This window comes from Haliaeetus leucocephalus, unplaced genomic scaffold (genome assembly GCF_000737465.1).
Source record: "Haliaeetus leucocephalus isolate CR32 unplaced genomic scaffold, Haliaeetus_leucocephalus-4.0 Scaffold848, whole genome shotgun sequence".
Taxonomy (NCBI): domain Eukaryota; kingdom Metazoa; phylum Chordata; class Aves; order Accipitriformes; family Accipitridae; genus Haliaeetus; species Haliaeetus leucocephalus.
In genome coordinates, this window is record NW_010973284.1 from 9696368 (window position 1) to 9723605 (window position 27238).

General features: G+C 42.8%; 1 protein-coding gene across 6 annotated transcripts in view; it reads right to left on the reverse strand.

Moving 5' to 3' along the window:
- ST3GAL3 (ST3 beta-galactoside alpha-2,3-sialyltransferase 3) overlaps positions 1-27238 on the reverse strand; it is a 192736-nt gene that overhangs the window by 53424 nt on the left and 112074 nt on the right. For all 6 annotated transcript variants that reach the window (XM_010582509.1, XM_010582507.1, XM_010582508.1 and 3 more), the window contains 3 exons: positions 23765-23859; positions 9092-9155; positions 823-918 (listed from right to left, as the gene is read on the reverse strand). In XM_010582509.1, coding sequence (XP_010580811.1) covers positions 823-918; positions 9092-9155; positions 23765-23859 — 255 coding nt within the window. The remainder of the gene's footprint in view (positions 1-822; positions 919-9091; positions 9156-23764; positions 23860-27238) is intronic.

A 27238-nucleotide genomic window follows, 5' to 3' on the forward strand; every position in this document is an offset into this window, starting at 1 on the left:
CTCTGTCTCTCACTCTCCATTAGTACAGGTATTGTGTTTGTTAATCTCCACTCACCCAGAACACCTCCCTGACTTGACAGATTTATTACTAAGAGTTATGACTAGACCTGTGATTTTACATATCAGCATGTTTTTCAAGCATTCTGAGATGGCAATGATCTGGGTTCTCAGCAAAAGCAAAAAGTCCTAACTCTGACTGCGGTCCTTTCCACTCTTATGCCACTCTGCTTCTGCTCCCTTATTCAGCATCATCATCTGCAGTGAAACAGAGGCAAAGTATTCACAGTTTCTAGGTTGCACCTACAGGTGTTTAATCATTACTGGGTCCTCACACATGGAGGCTTACTACTTCCTAAGAACCTATGCTGCACCATTCTTAGTTCTTCCCATCCTAACTGTGAAGTGTAGGTCCTGGGGAATGCTACACATGTATGAGCAATAATACTTCCCTGAGCTACCAAGATGACATATCTGGGAGCAGATCTAATAGAACGTTTTACTGCTTCCCCATTTAAGGGCATCACAAAAGCAGCAGCTTTTAGAAAGGAGCTATGAAGAGAAGGTTCAAGTGGGATCATAGGAGAGACCACATTCCCAAGCAGCTGTGGAAAATGGAATGCTTGAGGAATGCCTTTACCTTTTGATGTGATCACCATTTATAAGACACACTTATATGGTCATTTTTTTTCCCCTCCATATTAGTTAATGCTTCCATACAAATGGATATTGTCACTAGTGTAGGTTTAATGTTTGCCTGCATAGCACATGAACCAATACAGAAACTTAATATATGACAAGAAAACTGTGATGCCAAAGACTCACCTGACAACAACGTCATAGTCATCAATTTTTAACCCCAATGACTTATTTGCAAGTACTCCACCGTTTCCCACAATAATACATCGCCGGCAGCTGAGACTGTGGAAGAAACAGAGGAAAGAGGTGATTTTTGTAACATAACTTTGAACACACTGAGCTGCACATATTCAGTTTGCACCTGAGAACTACAGGAAACCTTTTGGAATACTAAGAATTAAGAGGAGGACAGAGATACACTTGATCCCCAGCTCACCCCATCATGCCTAGGCATTACACGTGACAAACTGCTTTCAACACCTCGCACCACGTGTGGCCTAATGAGATGAGCTGTCAGGACAAGCAGGTCCTCTCCCCCCACACCTCTGCTATGATGGGCTTGAATCAAACCCCTCTGTTTACTTAAACGTTCTCATTATTCATTTAGCACTGAAATAACAATAAACCAAAGGCTTAGTGAGGAAGTCCTCTCTTCAAGCATTTTTCTGAATGCAGGCAGATCTTGCCAGGTTATCTGGGGTGTGCTCACCTTGCTGAGTGCAAAATTGCTGCAGTTGGCATGAGACTTCAAGAGACAGAAAAACACTAAATGGATAGAAAAAGGACCCCCCCCCCCCGTCCAGTAGGAAACATATATGGAGACACAATGGGTGAGGAAAGGGAAGGAAGACAACCTTAATTAACAAAGAAACAGGAAAGAGAAGGAAGAGAAGAGTTTCTTGTGGAACTGCAAGTCACGAGAACTCTCTGCAACAGATGTTAAAAAGTGATTTCGTTTTGAAGACAGAGAGAGGACTTCTTTCCAGCCATCTAATCCCAAATGCAGCTGGCTCTTCTGGCAATGCGCCTCCAACTCTGGTAGTTCACTGAAAGAATACGTGTCTGCAGAGCCCTTTTCGGAAAGGTTCCAAGGCAATCAGTTGTTTGGAGGAGATCTGTGGGCTAGGCGGCCTTCCTAGTCCCAGGCACAGCCAACTGGTCTCTTCTAGGCTGTCCTCGCTGTGATCAGTCTAAAGAGCCAGCATGAGGAAAGCTCTAATTATGTGGGGTCTTTCTTTGCAGAGCAGGGCTGGAGCGCGCTTAAAGACTCAGCTAAACCACTGAGGGTTACCCCGCTGACAGACCCATTAGCTGGACATATGTGGAGAATTAACAGCACCAAGAAACGCTCAGAAACAGCTTTCCCAGCCCAGATACAAGTTTCACTGCAGATCCCAGCTTTTCCAAAAGCAAAAACCTCCTCAAGAAGATGGACATATTAGCCGAGTGCTCGTGTCCCTAAGGGCCGAAGAAGTGTGGATGTTCGTGATAATCAAATCACAATAGAGAAAGAACTTTACAGACAACGGCACAGAAAAAAACCACAGTTCTGGCGACAAGGAGAAAGCAGAGGCAAGATCTGGTTCAGGCAGTATATTGTGTCAAGGAGGGAAGGGAAAGAGTCAGCCCCAAGTACACCAACCGAGTGACAAAGATGTTAACAGCTCTGTCAAAACCTTTACGGAAAAGGTGCTGCAGGAGGGAAAAAAGACGTAGTTCAGTTCTGGCCAAGTGAAATTTCAGATGAAAATATGCTCTTTTGATGATTATAAGAAAGTTTGACCTCCTAAACAACAGACTGCTGGGTTAAATACTGCGATTTCTCTACCTAGTTGTCTCTGACTTTTCTTAATTTTATATTGTGAAGAATGCTACCATGCTGAAATCCAAAGGCTGCAAGCTATAGACACTCCCCTCTATCCCTTTCCCACTTACTGTTAGGATGCTAGCTCTTACCAATTTTGAATACAGATGTGTTTGTTTCAGCCTCAAACCACTTAATTGCATTCTTCGCTTTTCTGCTAAATTAAAGCACCATCTACTGTCAGCAGTCCCTTCCACATCTGCCTGTGATCCACTTACTGACAAACCACTGCGCGTAAACATCTGCCTCTACGTGGATAATCAGTCACAGGTCAGACTGGTGAGCATGAGCCGCTACACATGAGATAAAAGAACCAGTTCCACCAGCCAAAGCTGTTCCAGCAGCCTCTCTTCATGGCCCTGTTCCTGCACAGTACTTGTAGACTGATCAAAGCCCATTCTTAATTTTCTCTTGTCCATACAAACCGGAGTGAGCTCATCACATCTCTTACGGTATGGCAGCTCTCCTAGATCCTGAGTCACGTTTGCAGTACCTCTCTGAACGGTTTTCAACTTCTCCCCAGATCTCTGAAGTGCTGACTCTGGAAGACCAGCATGCGGAGCTCACGCTGCTCAAAGCAGGGTCCCTTTTACACAGAGATTTTACGTACATCATTCCAATGCTCTTTTTATAGTCACTGGTTTGCAGAATACAATCCTCATCTTGTAAGCACAATCTGCATTGTCACCTCTGAGATGCCTGACTTCTGATTAGGCTCCAGTAAAGACCTGTTCAGAGAAGGGCCCAATGAAAAGGTCTAGACTGACCTGGCCCTCCTACTCCTTACTTCCCTAGTCTTTGGCTCTGGCAAATTTTCCTAGTGTAATTTTACTTTTCCTCCAGATTGGTTTTAACCACTGCAAACACCTGCCAGTAGGATTACACTAGAAGTGTCACTAAAGGATTAATTCTCAACCCTGACAGTAACTTTTCGAAGCTGTGTGACATATCCCATTCCTAAAAAGGATATGTCTGCAACAGCGTTGTGTAGAACCAGAATATAATGGACCAAGACAAATAACTAATGCCTATCTTTAACAGGTTACCTTTACCAATCAAGCTTCTAGTTCATCTAAAAAATATATCCACTACATGACAAGATTTCATTTCCACAAACCCCATGGTAACTCACATCAATTATGCTGCCATCCTAGCCCTGTCCCAGATCTAACTTTCCAGGATTTTTCCTGCAAAACCGAGCTAATCAACTTACAGCCACCTCTGTCATCTCCCATATTTCCCCAGGAATGGCACAACATTTGCTGTTCTAACCAACATTCCAAGAAGGGTTAAAAAACAAACAGTAATAACAAAAAGAATTCTTGATTTAACTACAAAAAGAATTCTTTATTTAACTCTGTAAATACTCTTCAGTGCTTACTGATTTAAAAAGACATATGATTGTCTTTTAAAATCCTCATAGTTACTAATAAAAATACACAAAGTATTTCATTGTTGCTGTAAAATGGGACAACATCATTCTATCTTTACCCCCCAAAATGAAACAAATACTTAACTGAATGGTTCTGCCTTTACTCATCATAACTGATAGGTTAATCACCTTTACCCAGCTTCGTGTCTGAACCATTCTTATATTCTCGTGGTCTTGACATATTTAAATGCATCTTCCTTTTTCCTTAAGTCCGCAGATATGATTTTTCACTAGTATCTTTCTGACACTAAGGTCTAATCTTTGATCTTCTAGAAGCTTTTTCTTAAATTTCTTTCAAAAGTACTCTGCCCACTCTCATCACAAAGCTGGAAGTTTCTGTTGCACACTCAGAAGGCAGTATTCAGATGCAGATTGCTTTCTTCAGGTGTACGTGATGAAGATATGGCGAGTCTTGGACCTTGCCTGGGTTCTGCACATCTGGCATGTACATCAAGTCTGGGCAGCCAGGACTTTTTTAATCAAGACAGGCAGAAAAGTGATCTGGCTTGGTCTCACCAGCTTTGGCAATCACACTGTGGAACAGTGAGAAGACTGCAGGGCCACCCTGATGGCACTGTGAAAGGGAAGCATTCAGCAAGGACATCAGGCACCTGACCTCCCATCCCAACCAGAAGTTGGGACACTTTGCACCAGCATAGCTGGGCTCCTTCGCAGCCAGCACTGACTGATGGTGCCTGAGCATGGGAAACCTGCAAAGTCACTGCTGGCTCCAGGCAAGTTTCTGGCTGAAGAAACACGCCATGCAAGCAGCATCAGTTACAGCTCAATTGTTCCTCCACAAAGAAGTGTGCAAACACCTTTTTGTTTGTTTACATAGTATGTCAAAGCTGTGTTTCTTTTCCAGAAGAGCTCAAGGACTGAACACACCAGACTGAGCCCAGGTTCCAGTTTGCTACCAGGGCGGTATGAAGGAGGGTCACGGACTTTCCACACCAGACAGACTTTCCCTAAAGCCCTAAGTTGGGAGCTGCAGCCAGATGTACAGCCTCTTGACACAGATGCTCAGGGGTTGAGTTAATCTACAGCAAAACTGGGATTCACACAGATCTTCTTGAACAATATAGCACTGTAAACATATGTATGCATTGTAGCAATTGCTACTTCCTCTTTTATCGAAGCGCTTTAGGGATTTGTCAGGGGAGAAAAACCACAAAGCCTTCCTTTGCGCAACTTTGGAACTAAAGGCTTTGAGGAAAGATATAACAGAATAATTAAAAAATACATCTTTAGGGTAACTGGTGCCTAGGGAGGCTTAGCATATTCCGGTTTGATCTGGCTGATGCTACTTAAACTGGTACTATCAACCTGAGCCAGAGGGACACACCCATCTCCTGCTCTACCAAATTCCTTCCTCGCTTGTTAGTTTATATACTGCATTAGTAAAGACTGTGTTAGTTATAAGTTCAAACTCTCAGGTTGCCTTCATTACTACCTGGAAGCAATACAAAAGGATCAGTCAGGTTTTTATATTTATGTCTTTTCATAGGAAATTTACAGGGCATTACCACAGAGATTTAGCCCCAAAATCCACTGAAGTCCAGCCAGCAGAAGAGCCACAGAACTAGAAACCAAGCCCTGATCGATTTGCAGAATGAGGGGCAGGCCACTGGAGGAGCCACTAAAGCAAGCAGTGAAAATGTCAGTGATGTAAATGGGCCTGGAAAAGCCAACAGAGGGCAAGAGAACTCTGAAGCGTCAAAGCCAAGGCCCACCACCACCTGCGTTAGGGAGAAAGACATGCCAGCTCTGAAGGAAGAGGACACTGCTTCTAGAGAAAGTCCCCTGAATCTCCAATCTTTTCCAGAAAAGCTCAGAGCTGAGTTGCAACTGCCCTCACAAACACAACTGCAGCTTTACCTACCTCCTGCCCTGGAGCAGGAGCAGGTTACTATAAGCAGTTCAACAAAAAGGTGCCATAATAAGGAGTCCCAAAGAAAACTAAGAAAGCATGGCACCACTTACACTATGTTACAGGTGTGAACTACGGCATTTGTTCACATGCCCTCCAGCTGCTGCGAGCTATTAACACAACTGTACTCACAATGGAGGGATTAGTTGAAGCGAGTTGGCAAAGCTGCTTTGGGATGATGAAAGGTGTACGTGTACCCGGAAGGATCGAGTTTGCCTCATATCAGCACCACGTCGGTACATTGTTTCAGGAAAGGTGCATCAGGATGCCCTTTTGGCACAGGGATAATCAAACAAACAAGTTCATTTCCAGGGTTACGGGAGACAAGTGAAGGTAACATCTCAAGGGGCAGCTTTGTGAAGGAGGACAGAAATGGAGAAGCTTGGGTGGGGAGAAGACCAAAGGCTTGGTGTAGATCCTCCACCATACAACTCTAATCCCCTCTTTCCTTCCTATGCTCTCATGCACTGCTCTGACCTCACCTCTCCTGCCTCTCCCACCCCTCCCCTGGGAAAGCTGCGTTCAGCGCAGGGTTCCATGAACACTTGCTTCAATGGGCCCGGCAGCCCTCACCCTCCCCACCCATCCCCAGCCCGCTGCCTCCTGTGCTGCCGTTGCAGCGCCGGGCCAGTGCAACTCCTCAGTGGGAGAGGAACCCGGAATAACCCGGGTTAAGGGAAAAAACTTTCAAACTGGAATCATTTCAGTGACCCACTTTAAAGTCCTTCTTCAAACAACAGCAGCAGCCCAAGGAGAAGGTAGGGAGCTACAGTCTGAGAGCAGGCAGCAGCAAATACAGCTCCTTGGACTGGCTTTGCCAACAGAGAAAATGTTGGTGCAGCTCCACCCCGAAGAGAAGGTGAACCTGGAGCGTCTGCCAGAATCAGCCCACTAGACTTCTGAGAGACTACAAGTGGAAGGGTTCGCAAGACCTCCTAAGTCTGACCCCTTGCACCTCACAGACTTTAGCTGTGTCTCTTATCTCTTTCACAATAACGCGTTTTTTCAGCCCTTAATCATAGAATCATAGAATGGTTTGGGTTGGAAGGGACCTTTAAAGGCCCTGCTCCCAGCACACTGGAGCTGCCACAGAGAGGAACTGTTGGGCTGCGCTTTGAGCTTGAAACAAGATGAGATAGTAGCTAACCTTCCCTCATCAGCCTGCTCCATCAGCTCTTCTGGAATCCAAAATGGCAGATAGCCCTTGCTGCCAGCACTGTAATTCACTGACAATCACGGCTGAAGAACACTTCTGGATGCATACCCAAGTCTTAATCCATGCCCTACTCACCAAGCAGGTTTCCAAGAGCAGCACTGTGGTAGCCTTAACACCTCCTACGGTACCCAAGCGCTCGCTCGTAATAACCCCTCTGTTGCAACTCCATCCACCTACTGCTTTAGGGTCTCACTTTGCAGCTTGCTATCCCAAGCCTTTCTTGTCCCTTTCTCCCACATCAGCTTTGATTTTTATCTTTCCTAAGACCGGCTCACTTGGAAGGGCTCTGGGAGGTATTTGACTGTGAGGCATATGTACTACACAACCAACATTGACTGCTTTGCATTTATCACAAAAATTCCCAAGAAAACAGTACTTCCCCCAAATATCTGTGTGTTTACAAGCATACATACCACCAAATCTTGTTACTGCAATACTACAGAAATACATTTCTAGCTTGTTCCTTAGGTCTCATTCATACTTGATATCTCAGGGACTTTGCATACGTTTCACGAAGGCTTAAGCGTTAGGCCTTTCCTAACTGCACCAAACCCACTATAAAGAATGTAAAACCAAAGTGAGCAGCTCATGCTAGAGTGGCTGTATTTCACAGCCTCCTGAGAAATGACTTAAAAAACCTGAAACATTCCACTCTGCAAAGAACAGGTGAGCAGCACAGGTCACAATTACATTAACCTTCACTGCAAGAATCTTCCACCTGCCCTCTGTCATTAACACTAATTTCCCATGAGCAACCTTCTGAAAGAGTCTATATGTGGATTTTTCAACAGATTAAAATCTTAGCTCTCCAACCAGAGCCGAGATAAACCCCAGATGGGTGAGACTCAGTTGTGTGCAAAATCTCTAAGAAGGTCATATGTAAAATGATTTTGCCTTCTGGACATCATTTCTCAAATTAATCCAAACTCTGAAGGCTAACCCTATCTGGCATTGCTGTGAGGCAAGGCAAACTTCAAAGCAACCTAAATTAGCACACAGACTGCAAAAAACTAAGAATCAACTTTCACATAGAGAGTAACTCCCAACTCTAACTACAGCAGGCAAGCTCTACAGTCAACATGAGAGATGTGGAGACTTACAGAAAGGCTGGAAAAGCTTACAAACTTTGTCATGGAAAAGCAGGCAGAAGGGGAGCTGGGCCAGGAAATAAAACCAATGTGTTTAGAAAGCAGGAACTGTGTTGTTAGCCTGGATTCAAGAAAGTACCACTGTTTGGAAAGAAGTAGTACCAGGACTTTCAAAAGAGATCATGTCCCAATAAAAACCTCTGACAGCTTCTGAAAGAAACTACCTCTAATCCAGGAGGTGGCACTAAACCAAAACTGCAAGGCAAAGGGAAGGAATGACAGAAAAGCAAGGACAGGAAAGACTAAAGGACTATCACTGGGAAGCTGATTGGAAACATGCCAGTGAGTTTCAGAAGCAACCTCTACAATAGGACTGAAGAATCAAAGGAGCTTCTTCTAAAGGCATCAACTCAAATACCACAGGACCCAGGAGACTGCTGTCGCATCCTGGCACAGGCTTGGCCAACACAATCACACATTCGTGCTTTAAGGGTGAGGTATTAGTGAATGAGGTATTAGTGAAACATTGTTAAAACAAGCCAGTCCCTTCTTTCCCTCAAAGAGTTTCTTGTGATCCTATTGCTTTGTCAGAAAGGCTGAAAGAGAATAATGTGTTTATTGAAAACCTACTATTTACTTATTTGAAAAAGGGGCAAGAGGGTGTATTGTAACACCATATGAAACAAAAGATTAGGAAATAGTCAAAAGGTAAATGTTTTTTTCTACTCATGTTTGACTTAACAGAAGTCTCCAGAGTTTACAGATTTACTGGAAAGAGGACACAGTTTCCAGCTCCTGATCTACCTCCAAAGCACAGCCACATTTACTGGCAATAATTTCTGGCAAAAAAATCTAGTGAAATTTATTTAGGACATGTGGAAAATAATCACTTCTGCTCCTTCTATTCTAAAAGGTCTCATCTTACCTGTCAAGAACTGGAGTTAGACGGTAATCTTTGGTTGCTGACAGGATGGCTTTGATCAGATTATCTGGGGAGAAAGGAAGACGACATTAGGGACAAGTTCTCACTTCTAATGGAAATTAAAAACAAAGTGATGTAAAGCATCTGAAGCGGTTACTCGGAGAAACTGAAATAAGGTTCACATTAGGAATAAACACTTTAACTTGCATATCCCCATATTCTCTAGACAATGACCTTCATGCACTGGCTGCAAAGAGATGTTATGTGCCAAATTCTGATGCAGTGTGCAAATGCCTTGCACAGAGAGAGTGACAGGGAACAAACACAGTACAGTCTAAGGCAGTGGTTTCATACTCACTTCCCTGAGATCGCAGTTTCACAAACACTTCAGACATGAAAAAGCCAGTATCACTGTCAATGCTTGCTTTCAGACAAGCTTTTATGCAGCTGAGCAGCGAACTGGATGCAGGAACAGAACCAGGTTAAAACCAATGCTTTATTTTCCTGGCTTACTTTTAGTTTAGGTTCAGCTCCTCAGTCTGGCTTTCTTCATGGCAGAATCCAATTAAACCATCATAGTTGCTTAAAGAAATGCCCACGCAACCTCAACCTACACTGACACCCAGTGAACGCTGCAACAACTAGATGGTGTAAGTTATGCAAGCGTAGACACACACACACATTAAACGTATTAAATTGTAGAAGCACAATGATTACACGTAAGTAATTCTACCGACTATAGAAATTTTTGAGTCTGCTTCCTCCTAGATTTTGTCCTTTGTCCCTGGTTTTTCTACCTCTTTCCCCCATAAAGGTCCAAACTCCTTTACTATGACCCATCCAGGGCCAAAAAGCAGCAATGCTTTGGCTAGTCTGGACTTATAAATGCACCAGTAACTTCAGAATGGCTGTACTGGGTCTGACAAACAGTCTGTCTGTCTCCAAATCTTGACTCTAACTGTGGCCTTAAAAAGATGCCTAAGAGGAGCATAAGAACAAAGCAAAGAGACATAATATTTCCCTGAAATTCTTTTCCACCATTTAATTATTTTCAAATCAGGGATTTCATGTGTCAGGTATAGCTTCTATGTATCTGACAACCACGATGCTCAGTGATTTCTCTTCCATGAGCTCAGAATCCTCCTGGATCCATATGGACTTTCAATCACTTCCCTTTCCTGATTTTGAATATGGATTCCCTGAGCTTCACTTATACTGAAAAAAATTGTGAACAATTAGTCCCCTTCCACTTTCCTTGGGAGACTGTAAATATCTATCATATCCTTCCCTTAAATATATCTGTCAACCAGTCAAAAGGCATAAGTAGGTCTCATTTCTTTATGAAAGATTACAAATGACACAGGAACACTGAGAAGACTGACATCAAGCAATTGTTTACAGTGAACTTAAATAGTTTTCCTGATAGACACTACTTACTGCAATCAGCACAGTTAGGGGAGTCCCTTTCAAGTAAAGAGTTCTCTTCTTATTTACTATATCCCTCTGTAGAAACTACAGGACAAGGGTGTGGGACAAACACACAAGCTCAAGGCAGGCCATGTGCCAAACACCTTTGAACCTGACAACAAGCTGGTGAGACACAGAAGGCAGACTAAGGTGATAAACAGAAAACTCTGATGGTTATTTTTAGATTGAGGAAGTTTTTGACATGGCATTACTGATAGCCCCTGCCAACCATTACAAGCTGGGAACTGTGATTACTTTCAGAAGATCTTATTTTGGAGCAGAGTAAGGAAAGTGGCAATTTGTAGGGTAAAAGCAACTTACTTTGTTAGCAAAATCGTGTTTTTGTTTAATTTTCCTTCATCTGAAGAATTTCTTTTAATACATTGGCAGCAGCCTCCCTCTCCAACAGGAATGCTATTTCCCTAAGTCTGCTGCAACAGCAGTAGGTTGTTGTGACCTCTAATGGTACCATGCCACAGTCCTCTCCTTGGTCTGTCTCATACGTTGACTTTTACTGGACAGTGTATGTTACATTGGTTGTATTCCCACACTCTCAGAAAAGAGATCAAGGATTGCATGTCAAGGGCTGCAACCTCCCATCTACCAAGCTTTTCTTATGCCAGGTTTGCTCTACCACCCACAAGTTAACACCCCGCACTACTTGGAGGGCATCCGTTACACTATGTTAAAAAGCACATTAAAGGAATGCACTCAAATACTCAATGACTAATGCACTCAAATAATTCTGTTTTTCTCATCTTACCAGCTAATTAGTAATGCCTTCATAGTGAATGCTCAGGAATGAAATACAACTACTTTAGGACTGGATATGGCAGCATTTGGGATGAGGATGTTCCCCATTCCCATCATCCAGAGAGAAAACAGGAACAAAACAAACAACAATATAGGACATTCAGTACAGATTATGAATGGCCAAATGGGACATATCTCTTCAGCAGCCCCCACAGTCCAACAACACATGGCATCCCCGAGGTCTGGAAGTTGCACAAATCACAGTGTTACCTTTTAAAACTGCTGAATGAAGCTCAATAAAAGACAAAGTACTTCACTGCCAAGTGTTGATGCACAGCAGGAATGAAGGTGGCACAGATGCTCTCAGTGCCAGTTCGTCTAGTCTAGCACCCTCATCAGAAGCCAGGAGCAGGAGCCACAAGCACTACAAGGAACAGCTAATTGCCTGGGCAGGGGAGAGGCACTAGATCTTTTTGATTGAGCTGGGACTCTACTAGAAGATGCATGATACACTGCTGCTCAGGTGGACACTTGCATTTGGCACCTTGCTCACTAGCACCAGGATGGGAGGACAGAACCTCCTTCAGTAGGAGCTTCTGTATCTTCTTGGGGCAAGGTTTGAAGGATGCTGCTGTGGCTGGTCTGCAACCTTCCACAAGACAGTGAAGATACTTACAATAGGGAACCACTGACTGGATCTTTTACCACAGCTGGGTCAAGGTGGAGGGTCACTTGAAATCACCACTGCAAAGACTACTATCAATCACAGATAGCAACCTGCAGGACACAAAGCAGTGTTCATCTCCAGACTACGACTAAAGAAAATCAGGCACCAGGAAAGCAGGTGCACTATGTAAAGTTAATTGATGGAGCATGCTTTCTTCAGGGTAAGTGAGAAACTGAAAGGGTGATGAGCACAGTCTGCCTTATATACCGATGTACTGAGTGAAAATAATGGATGCAAGTACATGTTACAAATGCTACAAAGAAAAATTCCTTCCTGTTTCAAGTAACAGGATTTGTGTACAGTCACTGGCTAAACACTTATCTGTCAGGGACTAAAAGCAAGTTTTTCAAGGATAAAATAAAGGCCAAGTCTTCAAGACCCAAGCCACTGAGACTGCACCAGTGTATGCACAACATGATTGGTACCCCCATGATCTAGGCAATAACTAACATGTTCTATCTTCATGCCATAGCTTCTGGGCAAATTCAAAAAAACTGTTCTACAGAACAGTGGCAGAAAGGCTACCAAACCAGTTTTGACGTTGTACACACTGATGCTAAACTTCTGAACAACTTATACTAAACCATTACCTGATTTAGTAGCAAATCTGATCAGCAGCAGATCTGGTATGCTGCACCTCAGCCACTGAACCCCTCCATTGGGGTGGGACGGCAGTGGGAACAGTCAGCACCCAGGGCAGCAAGTTTCTCTGGAGTAGGCGTATTCTTAAGGGAGAGGGATAGAGCTCATGATTGGGACCTACTATATTGAACACAGCAAAGAACAAAGAACAGAGCAACTCAAGATCAGTGTTTCAGGGGAGCACATTTTGTGCCTGGTAACTGTCAGCTTTTCTCCATTCATCCATCGATTTTATTTTCTTTCTTTTTTTTTTTACTAAAGCACCAGCTGCATACAGCCCTTGCTTTAACATGAACCCATGCTTAAAAGAAAGATTGTTTTATTAGGGTAACAGCTATGCAAACAATTTGTTTTGATTTTTTTTCTCCCCCAGACGGTTTACCCAGGTTGCAAAGAAACCATGGCATGGATGCAGACACAATGCTAGCCCAGGCACAACTTCTCTCTTGCTTAGCAAGTGAGAGGAACAGACACAGTGCTGGCTGTGCTCTGCCTTGTATATCTGTGCACCAAGGAGGGGCCAGGAGGGTCCCAAGTATACATGTTCTAAGTACTACAAAGGAAAAAATCCTTCCTGTTACAAGCAACAGGTATGCATACACTCACCTCTTGCTTCCAGGGCACAGGCACACAGCCAGCTCAGGTATAACAGAATTCATTAGCTCAGACACATCCCCATTCAAACAGGTCTCTAATTCTGTAAGGGCCATTTCCAGTCTGGAAAAGTTTCAGCTACTTTTGTTCAGTGCAGAACCCCAGCAAATCAGCCCAGCAGACATGTCTCAGCACCATATGCCCAGAAACGTGAACCATGGAGACCATGTTGCAGAGACCTGCAGGGCTCCATGGAAGGTCAGCTCAGATCAAGCAGAACTTATTATCTGCCATTCATTGCTGGCACAGTGGCAGCTCCCGCAGATTCAGCAGCTGTATGTCATGTTTACCCTGGACAAGGAGGGCTGGCAGCACTGTACCATGGCTACCTCGCACTCTCCATGGGATTCTGAGCAGGGGATACTGAGCAGGCAGGAACAGAACAGCTCAGGCAAAACCATGCACTTCTTCCCTGTCACTCTCCTCCCCTAACAAGTATGGATAAAAGATGAATCCATTTTTGAGAAGCAGTTAATCTTTGATCTCTTCCCAGCTGCCAAAGAGGCAGCCCAGCAGGTGCTAATTAGCTGCATGTTGTGTGACATACGAACTTCCCGCTGGAAACTGAATTCAAACACCAAACTCATCTGATGCAGATCATCCAACAGCCATCCAGTGGCCACAGTTTTGGTAACTGCTTGAAGGCTGCGTAAACCCAACAGCAATATCGCTTCACATGTACTGTTGTTCCTACTCATCCTCACAAGATTCAAGGCAGTCGTTATCAATAATAAATCCTTCCTCAAGGATGCTGATGTTTAAACAGCAATGGCAGTGCCACCATCCTTAAGGCTACAGATGTGTGCCACTCCCAGGACAGCTAACATCTCCACAGCAGCTCACTGGCAGCCCATTTTTTATTCCCGTTAGCTCCAATAGTTCACGTCAGAAAGAGCAAATTACAATGCAGTGGTTCTGCTTACCTGAAGCCATCTGTATGGTAGGCATAAGAAGATAGTGTACATACATATGTTATATATAGGGAGGAACGTTTGTGCTGTTTAATTCTAGCTGAAGTATTACGCAAGTGAACTTTTATTCCAACAGTAAACATGTGGCTTTTACACAGCTCCTTCAAGTCGAAGGCTATAAGGTGATACATATACACACATATATGCATATTCCTGAATTTACCCTCTCAGGTCCCCCACCTGTTCTCCTAATTTCTGAAAGCAGGAAATGTTTTCATACTCTGAGAGAATCAAACTTACTGAAGGTCACAAGGCAAGTAAGTGACACAACTAGGAACAGAATAAAGCCTTTGACTTCTAGATAAGGAGCCCTCTGCAAAGGCTTTCATCTTCAGTTAGCGCTCTGGCTTACATGTTCTTCACATGGGTCTGCTACCATCCTTTAATGATAAATTCATGGAAATGAACACCAATATCCTGCATTTTCACCCTTACTTTCTCCCATTATTAAATAATGAACATATCACCAGGGCAAGCAATCTACTGCAGTCTTCTGCAGCCGTAGTTTGTTTATTATATTTTTTTCTTGTCATGGAGAAATCAGATTACTGGGGAGAGTGGGAGATTATTTAACCCATTCATCTATCAACCACTATGCACACACTATTACTATACAAACAAAGCAAGAAGCCTCTGCACATTTTCCTCCCATCTAGAGGAGTTGTTGACTACATTTATCTAAGAATCCTGAGTTATCATGACATATTCTATCAGCTTTCCCTTATAACATCAGAAGATTCAAAAGCAGCTCAGGACCACGTGATTTCTCTGAATGCAAGTACATCCTGACTTCAGGTTGACCCTGAAATTTTCAGACATTTCGAAAAACTAAAAGTAAATAGTTAGAAATTAGGCGGGCAGTGACCACACAGTGAGAACCAGCCTGAGTCTCAATCCTAGCTTTTTTCTCTGTTATTTATGTGGAGGAATGGAGACCTTAACTGTAAATGTCAACAACACTTAACATTGTTGTTTCTACTGCATAAGCTTCTCGCTTGTATCATTAAAAAAAGATGGGAGACCTTTCCACTCCACAGGGCTTACTGCAGGCATCTCACAGGGTCTACCTTCTGCCTGCCCCGAAAGCAGGCAAATTGGGCTGTTCATGCACTCTCAAATGGCGAAGAGAAGAGGCTGTAATTTTTCAAATGGTGCATACTGGCCATCTTCCTCAAAACTTAGCAAGTCTACATGCCCTTATTGCCAGCAGTAGGTATTTGAATATCATGCATTAGGTCAGGGAACAGTGTACTGCTGCAGTTCTTCATGTTTGCCCTGCAAGCCATGGTCAGTGCCCATCTCCACAGGTAGTCACCCAGCTGCCACACCTTTAGCTAGCACTTCTGCAGGACACGGGGCATCAGCTTCAGCTTTTGGGAATACACTGACTAGAGTGAGGTTGATAGACATCCCTGAAGCATGCCAGTCTCCTCTGCATATGGGTCCCTATCCCACAATAACAGAATGCCACACGTGTGTCAGCTTCATGGGGAGAGTAAACTAAACACTACCAATCCTATGGATTAGACAAATCGCAATATTTACAAACAAGCTGTAAGCACAAACCCAGTGCATACTTTTTTTTTTTTCCCACTATCCAAAAGTTCAGCTCTGTATAAAGTTCCTTCTCTGACATTTTTTTCCTTAAGATCTCGCTCCATACGGGAGCTGAGGAGTGATCTTTCACAGATGGATTTGCCACCCTGGTGCCCAGCACAAAGCCATGGACCCAAGCCTTGCCACATATTCTGTCTTCCAGCTCTCTCCCAGAAACACCATGTGCAGCTGTAGACATACAACATTATTTGTATCTTAGTGAAGCTGGGAATCCAGTGACTACAACAGGTCTCAAAATGAGTCTGACATTCCCTGCACCACTTCTTTTTATTATTGATCAGCTAACTTTGAGAGGTCTATGCAGGAGAAAGCAGCTACAAAGACTTCCAGAACTTTGAAGCAAATTGCAAACGTGTGAGCTGGCTCTCAAAGACAGTGAACTACAAACTGCAGGAAATGTGTCCCCAAATCACACCTTGTGTGTAAATGCAAGAGAATGGTTTCTTGAGGTCATTAGCTGTCCCAGATTTAGGTGGTTTACTTATGATATACCTTACTAACAACAGGACTGAAAACTGCCACTATTTCCAATATCCCACTGATGATTTTTAATGGTATTAAGACAAGAGGCATATAGTGTGTTGCATAGACGCAAAACACAAAGCAAAAGAAAAAAAAGAAAGACTGAAGGTACATGGTAACTCCCTAACAATTTTAGGAAAACCAGGCATGTGTTAAATGTAAGCTCCAGAAAGCCCTTAAGGCCTCTTTTTATAACAAGATATAAATAAAATACATAACATTTGGACTCTTCATTTACATCGTAGTTTTGAACCCTTCAGGGATTTTTTTTTCAAGCTTTTCTTCACAACCAAGAGTTTGTTTTTTCAGAATAAGAGCTTAGTTCCCAACATAATCCCAGGGCTTGGAAAGTTGGAACATTAATTTAAAAAACAATTATGCCAAAAAAATGGGCAACGTTTTGCAATAACCAAGCATTAACCATTTTGATCCAAACTCAAGTTTGATGCACAGGAAGCAATAAAGCCTGTAGAAACAGGCTAATTCATGTCAAATGAAAACAGTCCTTGAAAGATTCACAATGTGCTGTCCAAAGACAAGGGGGGAAACAAATACAATTGTTATGGAGGGCTGTTCTTCCCTTTGTTACTGCATTTTTGATGCCCCTTCACAGGTGGCCAGGCAATGTCTTCAAGGCCAAAAAACTCAGTAACTACTACGGGGATTTCTAATTCTCCCGACCCTTGCAGAAGCATTAAGATGTGGCACTTCAAAACAGAAGAGCCAGAGGAGACCCGCGCTTCCTTTTAGGAAGTAAAAGATAGGAATAATGTCCATGTCTCAATTGCACTTCAACACTTCTAGGAAGAACTCCAATATGGAGTCACCCAGTTAACTGCAAACTTGGGGTTTGAGATCTCCCTGAGGCACCTTTCCCTTCTCAGTGGGTTGGGAGAAAGACTATTCTTTAAGCACATTCAACAGCAAAGCATCGACTTTGATTGAAATAAGGCACTGCACTGGAAGGTTGTACTTTCATGAAGAGAGCTCAAGAGTGAGAGTTGATTTAAATTCAAAATTCACAATACAACCTCCCTTTAGACGCTTTATTCAGCAATGAAAAGCTGATCCTCTACCTCTTCTGAAACTTTTAATTTTTTTCCCTTCAACCCTCTTATTTAATTTCTTGAGGCTATAAAATCAGCTAGATTCCCTGGGGAAACAGCAATATTTTTATAGCTATATTCCCATGTGATAATGGCAACTATTACCAATTTTGGTCAAATGTAAAATTCTAATGGAAACTAGTTCAGAAATTTGCTTCAAACTCAAGAAGAAACAACAATCTTTTGTTAATACCTACTCTGAACAGAACTAACAGCTATACATGCTTGTGCTTCTTGCGTAGTTGTTAAAGGAAGAACACATGAAGAAAAAAAAATGCTCACAGTAGGAAAATCATCTGTACAACAGAGTACAGCTTACAAAATAAGGACAAGGTTGGAGAATTAAAGCAGAAAAGAGACACCTCATTATCAAGCAGACCCAGTCAAAAGTAGGGAAGGTGTCTGCATGTGGTAATCCAGCCTCTGTAAAGAGCTGGAAGAGTAGGTTGGAAAAGACTTACTTTTCTAATAGTTTTTCTTTGGGTCAGCTGTAAATTTCAATTGTGGTGTCCAAGTGACTATGTTTTCTCAGAGATAAAGTATTGCTCATGCCAAGAAAGTTGATGTGGAAGAAAAAGCTATGCAGGAAAAGAACACGCATGAAAAAAAGAAGAGATTTTCTCCCGATAACATTTTGATATGCCAACTTTTGCACGCCTCAAAACTCAACATTTTCACTGAAGATTAATGACCTCTCCCCCATGAGACTAATGAAACCACTAAGCAGCACTGAACCATGGTTCTTCCCAGAAGCACTAACACAAAAGAAAACATCCAAATAAAATGAGTACAAGAACAATTAACCATTGCACAATATATCTATTAGCACTAGTGCTCTGTGCAAAGACTTGATTTCTTTGTCACCAAACATGTCACCAATTCTAGGTGCCCTTCTTGTAAAAGATGAAAATACAAAGCCTCCTGGCCAGTAGTACATACTATGTTTGATAAAACTGTAGCACTTCAAACATGTTCTTAATATTTTCTTATCACCGCGGGGGAGATATTGCTGCCTAGATTCCTGGTGGGAGGCAAATTCTGAGATGGTGACAAGACAGTCAGTCCCTAAGAAATAAGTATCACCTTCAAAGACAAACTGATGTAGGGCCAACAAAGCAGCCTCTCTGCTTAAAACAATCTAGCAGGAACAAAGGTAGAAGACCTATAATTACTGCTAAGCAATGACACAATTACTGACTAAATGCATGGAAGAGGTATTACATGGATCATGTCTGTTTAGTTTTTTTAGTGTATGCTGTGCCATATGTTTTCACTTAAGTTAAAAAAAAAAAACTGCAGCAACTCTCCCATCCTCATTACACAGAGAGGATGCCAGATACTAGCTACTCTTTCTTATGAAAGCCTTTTATATTCTTTAAGCCACATGTACTGAGCAATTCTATTAATAGTCAGGTATTTCTCCAGTCTTGTTTGTTGCCCTTCTCCAAATAACTCTTTCCTTTTGCTTTAGCTACAGAGGTAAATTTGGGGAGGAGGCCCTCTGGGATTAATAATCTCACTAACACTATAAACAGTTTTTCCATTGCTTTTTCATTGACAAATTTAACCCTGAAAGCAGTGCATACGCTAGAGGATCTCTGCAACAATATGGATGGTATGTGCATATTCATACCTCTGCAAGTTCCACTGATAGAAGCACTCCTAGAAAAGGGTGCAAATACAAAAGAAGACATTTCAATTTCAATTAAAAAAATAATCTCCATGTAACTAATTTAAGAGCCTGAGATTGCTGCACTCTCCTTGCTCTTCACTGAAAAAGCTGCAAGAGCAGCCTTGGTGGGTGCTGGGAAAGAAGAATTCCTACAAGCAAATTAGAACCTCACAAATGGTGAAAAGTGGGAGGCACTCCAACACCCCAGCTAATGACAAAACAATAGCCTGGGACACTGGAGGGTGCTCGGCAGCCTGAGCTGTCCCCCAGAGGACATCTTGACATTTGTAGCTTTTAGAGTTCCAACTTCTTGTTACAGTTTGATCTTCTTAACAACTCTTAAAGTTGACTAACTTCATTGTGTTCCTGAACGACATCCCTTGCTTTGGCTACATACACACTAACAAACAATCAGCAGCAGGGCACGGGCCCACGCTGTCCTACACGAGTCCATTCTACTTAAATTTTAGCACAAGCCCCGATGGTTTTCATCAGGGCCAAAAAATATCCTCCTCTCTAATTCTCATGAATTCATGGGGTCACAGGCTAATACAGGCCAGTGACCTTTCTTGATAGGAAGCCTAGATATAGTCACACTCTTTTTGGGGGGTGCAGGGAGTTAAACTGTTTGAACAATGAGCTCAACTGCCTTCAGGACCACAGGACAAACATTTTATTTATTAATAGAGATGGAGTCACCATTTCCAAGCGCTCACAGCGGCACATCCCTTTTCTAGATTCTGTCAAGTCACATAGTAGAGACAAGCTCAACATGGCACTAAAAGTCTCATTTTTTAAAGTAAGTGCAGTCCAGTATGACACTGGCCTGTTTGACATGGTCATTCTTCATCATTTAGAAAATCTTGCTTCAGATTCTGAAAGATAATCTCATACGTTCATAGTCAGCTGCAGAAGTCACTGGGTGAAACCTAGAGCCACTGTTACACAGAAGGCCAAACTACATACTTGTAGTGACCCTTTGGGGTGTCAAAACCTAATATACTTACACCTCTTCAGAAATATGACATAGCTATGACTTTCCCTATTCTCTGCACACAGAGAAAGCTAGAGTTCCCACAAAGGGCTACAGACATCCGTGATGAATGCAGACACCTTCTGACCTGACACTGATCTGATGTATTGGCTGCAACACTCCTGACGGTGCTCAGCTCTGCTTTTGTCCCAGGTCACTGGGGATTAGGATCAAGTAATAAGGATCAATCCTTGGTCCAGATCTTTGAACAGAGGCAGAGTCAACAAGTACAACATGTACTAAAACTCTCCACCCATTTAAGACAGTTTAAGAAAAAGGTGCAACCACTCCTCATAAACTCCTCTTCATCTATTTCTAATACCTTGTAGAGGACACTCAGAGACCACTATTCAAAGAATTTGCATAAGACTTCCTACTGCATGCCTCATCTCAGAAAGTCCTGTTCATAAAGCAGTAGGGTCACCACTTGCTTATTCCTGTGCTTCTTTCATTTAGCAGACAAGTAATCACTCAGGTGGTTAACTAACAATAGCAGCAGCAGTTTCCAATCTGAGATGTGCATTATTCCTACTGCAATAGTCCATTTTGGAACCAACATCATTGGGGGAAAGTCTAGAAACTTGCATATTCAGAACCATATTCACCTTGAAGGCATCTACACACAAATGCTCTTGGAGAGAGTGGAACACTCTGATCAGAAAACCCCCTTGCATGGGCTAATGGCCAAATCAGAAAATGACCAATGGAGAAAAGGAGCGAGCATTCTTTCATGAAGAAACACAGTTAAGCTTTCTACATTACACTGAGTACTTTTTAGCATCTGGAGATGGAAGAACTGTCTTTGCAATCAGATTCTTTTTTAAGAAAATGAAGATCCCTGATGAACTGTGTCAAAATGATCAGCATACTGCCTTCTGCTTGATATTATCGCCTTTAAAGAGCAGTAGTCCTGCCCTGAAAATTCCTGAGCCATTTCTACTCTTTCACATGTAATTTATACAGATGTGTTACTCCAAATTAGTGCAGCTCAGTAGACAATGCTCCTCAAAAGCTGCTTTCCCCTAAAGATTGCAAGACTTGGTCTTGTAATCTTGGAATTGTTCTTTCTTGGACCAGTAAACACCAAATGATGGATGAAAAAGGACTTCGTTCAGTTTTTTTTTCAGAGACAAAGCAAAGAAAAACTTAGCTAAAAGTCTGAAAAACAGAAAGAAACTTTAACAAGAGAAAGCAGAAATGGTGGATTAGCCTCCAGGCTGCTAAGGATCTCTTGAATTCTAACTTTAGTAGTGTCAAGCTACCACAGATTATTTTCTAGAAACTTGCAGCACTGCTGAAAGTGAGCTCATCCTGTAGCTATATTTCACACCAAAAAAAAAGCCATTTTGCACTTGGACTAGACCACAGTGACTTGAAAATGCTGGGTGATATTCACTGAAGTTCTCAGCAAAATCTTCCCATCACCAGGCCAGCTACAGTCAGTGTCTATAGACGCCGACCGCCTTTCCCAGCATGATGCTCGTCGGAAATCCCAGCTGATGGTGTCACAGAAGCGCGTAGAGCAAAACTCCTGCCCCGTCTGTTTCAACACAAGCACATCTCTCTACACTTTCTCAGTCACCCCGACTACTCTTTTTCCCATGCACATCCCAGCTCTGATAGTCTTCATCTCACACCAGCAAGTGACTGAGCTCCACGCTGCCTGCCTGGGTCAGTTGTTTGGATATCATTAGATTGCCCTGACTGAAAGCCCTAATGAGGTGCTGATCCCATCATCCAATCACTCAGCTGAGCCAGAATGCATCCCGTGGGACAGCCAGAAAAGACTGATGCAAGAATTCCAAGTGATGTGTAACATGAAAGGGCGCCATTCGCATCGCTAGGACTCACAGCCTGTCAGCACGGCCATTAGAAATCCTGGGCTACAGAGATTTATAATTCAACCCTCCCACACACAGAACTTGCTCCAGACTGAAACTTGGCACAAAATTCAGTCCCAGGAGGGCATTAAAAAAATAACCCATTCAATGGTTTCCATCCCATGGCTTCAGCTCACAGCCATTTAAACAATGGCAATTTCTCATTTCTCTTTTTAACTGAGGAAATCCAATATAAAATACCAGATTTACATAACATTGCAGTGGTGATACAAGCTGGCAACAAACCCAGAGAGAAGGCTGCCAGAGCCATTCCGTCATCCCCTTTTGGTGAATTTCTCCATTTGGATTCAGTTTAACAGAATGATTTTTATTAGGTCTAGCTGACATCATGTGTAATCTGCAAATCCCACCTCCACATTGGTCGGGCAGCTTGCCCTAGCTTTGTACACCTTGTATGCCTGTTAGAAGGGGACAAGCCCTCCTGTGGTCAATGCACCCTTCCACTTGTGCTGCCACTGTTACTTCTTTGCTGCAAACTCTGCTGGCTGATTTAGAGGACAGTAATTAGTTGCCTATTGAGCTCCAAAAGACTGACTGGACAAGGAATGGACATACACAAAACAAAGAAGGGAATTGATGCAAGCCAAAAGAAATTTGTCAGTAGGGCCTTTGATTTGATCAGAGATTGTTCTGACAACTACCACACACCTGCTTCCAGGGAGAGAGACAGACCCAAGCCTATTGTGGGTGCAGTCCTTTCTCCACCAGGTATTTCAATTCCTATGGGGACCATCTGTAGTCCTGAGTTTGTCAGTGGAAAAAAAATCTTGGAAGTTGATGCAATGACACAAACACTTCTTAATAAATACATCAGACTTCAGGAAGTCTGCAGCAAATCACTGCGGTGAGCATAAGCTTTCTGCTCCACCACCACTCACCCAGAGAGGCCTTTTTGGTGGCACATGCGGGATAGCAAGGAGCTTGTGTCACCCACAAAATATACCATTGGTTGGGTGGGCTACTGGCTTCCATCTCATCACCACCAGAACCACTCCTGCTCTCCCACAGCACACCTGAGATGCAGCCCTTGCTGCCACACTCCAGGTGGAGGACAGGGCATATTACAAATCATCACCAAAGCATCTGAATAGATTTTTCATGTTTGTTATACAAGTCAACAAGTAGCACAACTATAAAATAATTATATGACCAAATGCTATGGGAAGAAAATGGAGGTTTGTATCAGTGGTCAACCCCAAGGCTCCAAAACTCAGAAAGAGGAGTCCTTCTTGTTCTTTAGAGAATTACTGACTTAAAGGTACTTTAAACCAGTTTGGACTCTCTGCTGCTGTCAGAAAAGATGCTACAAGATGCTATGGCAGTCAGTGTCAAAATGTTTCTTCCAGAAAGTGGTGGTAGGTCTAAATTGCCACTGTTGCATTGACTCTCCCCATGTACTAAATCATCCTCCCTGAGACCACCCTCTGAGGTCCATGTTCCAGCTGTGAAAACCCTTCTGGGTTTCTGAGAGCTACATGTGCAGTATTTCTCTTGAACAGGGGAAAAAGGCTGACCTGAAGGGACCACCTGAGCTTTCAAAATGGGAAAACAAGATGGGCAAGCATCTGCAGAGCCACCTTCTTTTCCGACAGCTGCACAGTTTTCTCATACCTTGTCCTTTAATTCCAAAGGGGGGTACAAAGTCCCTGATACGTGCCCATTTCCTGAAGGAATCATCCAAGAACATTGGTGCCGGCTTCGAGAACCTGAGAAAACCAGAATGAGAAAGAAATTAACTCCTGAACTAGGAAGGAAAAAATTCTGTAGGGAGGTTGACAGAATCCATACCTAAGTGCTGATTCTACATTCTCAGTGGCAATACAGTAACATGGAGGATTTTACTTTTACCCAAAGGCGGCTGGAAGTGGAACAAATCTTTCAGAATTTGTGCCATGAAGACACTCAAATCACTCAAGTCGTGAGCCTGGCAATCACTTCCACTCAACAATTTAGAACATCCCCACTACTGCTTGGCTACTAATTTAGCTACAATAAGATGTAAATTGCAACCAGAGCTTAGACAGTTGTACTTCTAGCTTTGTAAGCACAAGCCAATTCATGTGCTGTCTACGCGAGTGTGTCAGGAAGGGGTGCCGAGTTGCCTTTATATTGTTCATTGCACATAGGAGTGCTGCTCTGCACAGGTGTGAATGCACTGGGCAAATGCGCGTGGAAAGCAAGGCTGGGGTTATCTGCTCTCATGGCTGCTTCTGCCTCACTCACACGCAGCAGCTATCATAACACAGGCAAGAAAGGAATGGTTCAGGAGATCATGAAGAAGCATTTAGTTTACAGAGAATGGAAATTCAGTACAGATGTAGGTGTTTTCTTCTGTATTCATTAACATATAAATGATTCAAGAGAGGTCCTTGCCAAACCAAACAATTGCAATCTATCCAAAATCACTTACAAAAGAGAGAACTACTCCTTCTTAACCGTGTCATTATGGGAATACATTATCCTAATTACACCGCCAACAGACAAACACAGCAGCTACTAAAAATTTGTCTCTTCTAGAAAGAATTAGTACAGCGGCCAGATAGAAGGAAGCAATTAGCAAAAGAAACTACAGAAATATTAACTTTCATATGGAACTGTTTCTGAGTGTATTGTATCAAGATCACTGCTAGAAAATATGCTAATACTATTACAAATCTGTTCATTCAATCTTATCACAACAGCAGCAGGGATGTTCTGGATCAAAATCAATCACACTATGCTATAGAAATGAAGAAAGAAATGTATTGCATGTTCAGATTCAGAGAGTACATCTCCACTACAGCCATACTGCAAGTGCAATGTACACGTATCTGAAATAGATACAGCCGGGCTAACCTAGGTACTGGTAGCAGGATAGATGTAAGGCACCAGTTTAACCCTCCCTTCAGGCTGTTTTTGCACTCAGCATGCAGCTCCATGCTATTGCAATCAGATAACTTTTGGGCTTGAACTACCTGATTTAAGATAAACTCATTTACACTATGCCACAGCCAGGCACAGAGCAGCAATTTCAGACAGCAGCACAGTGAGGAAAGGACGGTATAAACTGCTCAAAGTACAGTCCTATCACAGATGCCCAGTAATTTGGAGGTTGCAGAAATCTCTGGGAAGGGGGAAGAGAGACCAAGAGTATTTAACAAAACAAGAAGACTCAAACTCACCCATGCATACCGCTTCACATCCACTCATGCAAACTTTAATAAGATCATCTATAACCATAAAAGCAGGATGCACAGATTACATGGCTGATCTAGAAGGAAAGGAATGTTTTTCCAGAGCTGAGGATCCGAAAGGATATATATAACTTTATCTGGGAAAAGGTGGGGAAGATGTGTTAGATATATTAGAGCTTCTGAAGATCTTAAGTAAAAAACAAAAACCCACAGGCCTATTAAAAAAAAAAAAAAAAAAAACAGGATACAATAATACTCTGAAAATACCCTAAAAACTTCAATAACCTGACAAATTAGTTCAATGTTTTTGCAAGCATCTTGGTGCACTGAAATGTAAGTATTATGTTACACTGCTGGGTCTCCAAGGAGTTCTCTCCACCTCCTTCCAACATCAATATGAGGAATCTTTGCAGGATTCTCATACAACGCAAGAGCTTTTATATAACCTGAATGGCTACAGCACAGATGTTCACAGCTCTTCCTCTACAGCTACCACTTGAAGTAATGGCAGAAGCCAGGTCCCACAGAATGGTCCCCATTCTGCCCAAGCAGCAGCCGCAGTGAAGGACGATTGCATTGCCTAGGGCTCACCAGCACCTTTGGGCTGGTTTGTTAGGTCACTGAGCTACTCCGTGGTTGCTGCTGTGGCATGCCATCTTCAGGAAAAACTTGTGTGCTTCAGAAAATGCATATATGAGCAGGTTTTATTCTCCTCTCAAGAATCAAGAGGATTCCCTACAACAATGCTACAAAGTAGTATAGTGTAAATAAAAAACTTAACCAGTTCAGTTCACCTATTCAAGAGCACTGCACGAGAAAGAAGGTACAGGCTGTAAGGTCAGGCCTAACTCAGAAGTTGGTATTATTTATAGATGCAATTAACTGGCCTATTTGCAAGTCATACACCACGAAAAGACAGTTCATAGTAGTCTGATATGGAGTATGGAGTGTCTCTCCCTAATGCAGATTGCCCCTTACAAGGTGCCTAGTAAAACCAGGAGGAAGGTCATATCCTCCTGGGACTCCCTGGGCCCCGAAGTGTGGTGGTGCATTTCTTCCCCCTCTCTGGGTTGATCTATGAACTTGGGAAGTCTTGCTAGGCCTTAGCATAAGTGTAATGAGTTGGGCAGTTAAGCATCCCTTGACTGTACCAGAATTCTTGCATGGCTAAGATAGGGAGCTGCACTGACTGTACCAAGGACTCCTGTTGCCTGGCAGAGGCTGGGGACGAGAGGAGGGATAATTAGTCATTTCCTGACAACCTTGTGACATCTCTCGGTCCTCTCCTGACAGCCTTGGAGCATCCCGTATCTGAATCTTAAGTCACTCTCTGGTAGCCCTGGAGCCTTCCTGATCTAAATCATAACTCATGTGAAAGTACCAGCGCAGCCGGGATCCCGGTAATTTGCTGATGACTAAAACCAATCATCTCACAAACCTGTAAAGAGCGGTACTAAGCGAGACCCTTTGAGCTCTCCTGGACCACAACAGGCTGTGACCAGCATCTCCCTCTGAGTGGGATGCCTCTCAGAGCTCGCAAACTCTTCAATTTGCGAAGATCAGAGGTCTGTCCCCAAAAGCCGACGAGACTTGGGCTGATTCTCTTTGCTCCTTGAGGCTCAACCCTTTGCCCATTGAGAAAGATGCTGAAGCATTTGATGTGAATATTGTCACTGAACTTGACGGGAATTTTTAACAGGTATACCTCTTTTACTTGCTTATGTGTATCTCTTAGTGTCTTTGTCCATATGCGTGTGTGTAGTAACCTGAATATTCTACAGCAAGTATATTACAGATATTGCTTTTCAAATCTATATATAAGTTACTGTTGCGAACTTTATTTGACTGTGAATGAATCTCAGGCTGCTAGTATACTCATAATCCCTTTAGATATAAACCGTTGACCAAGTCT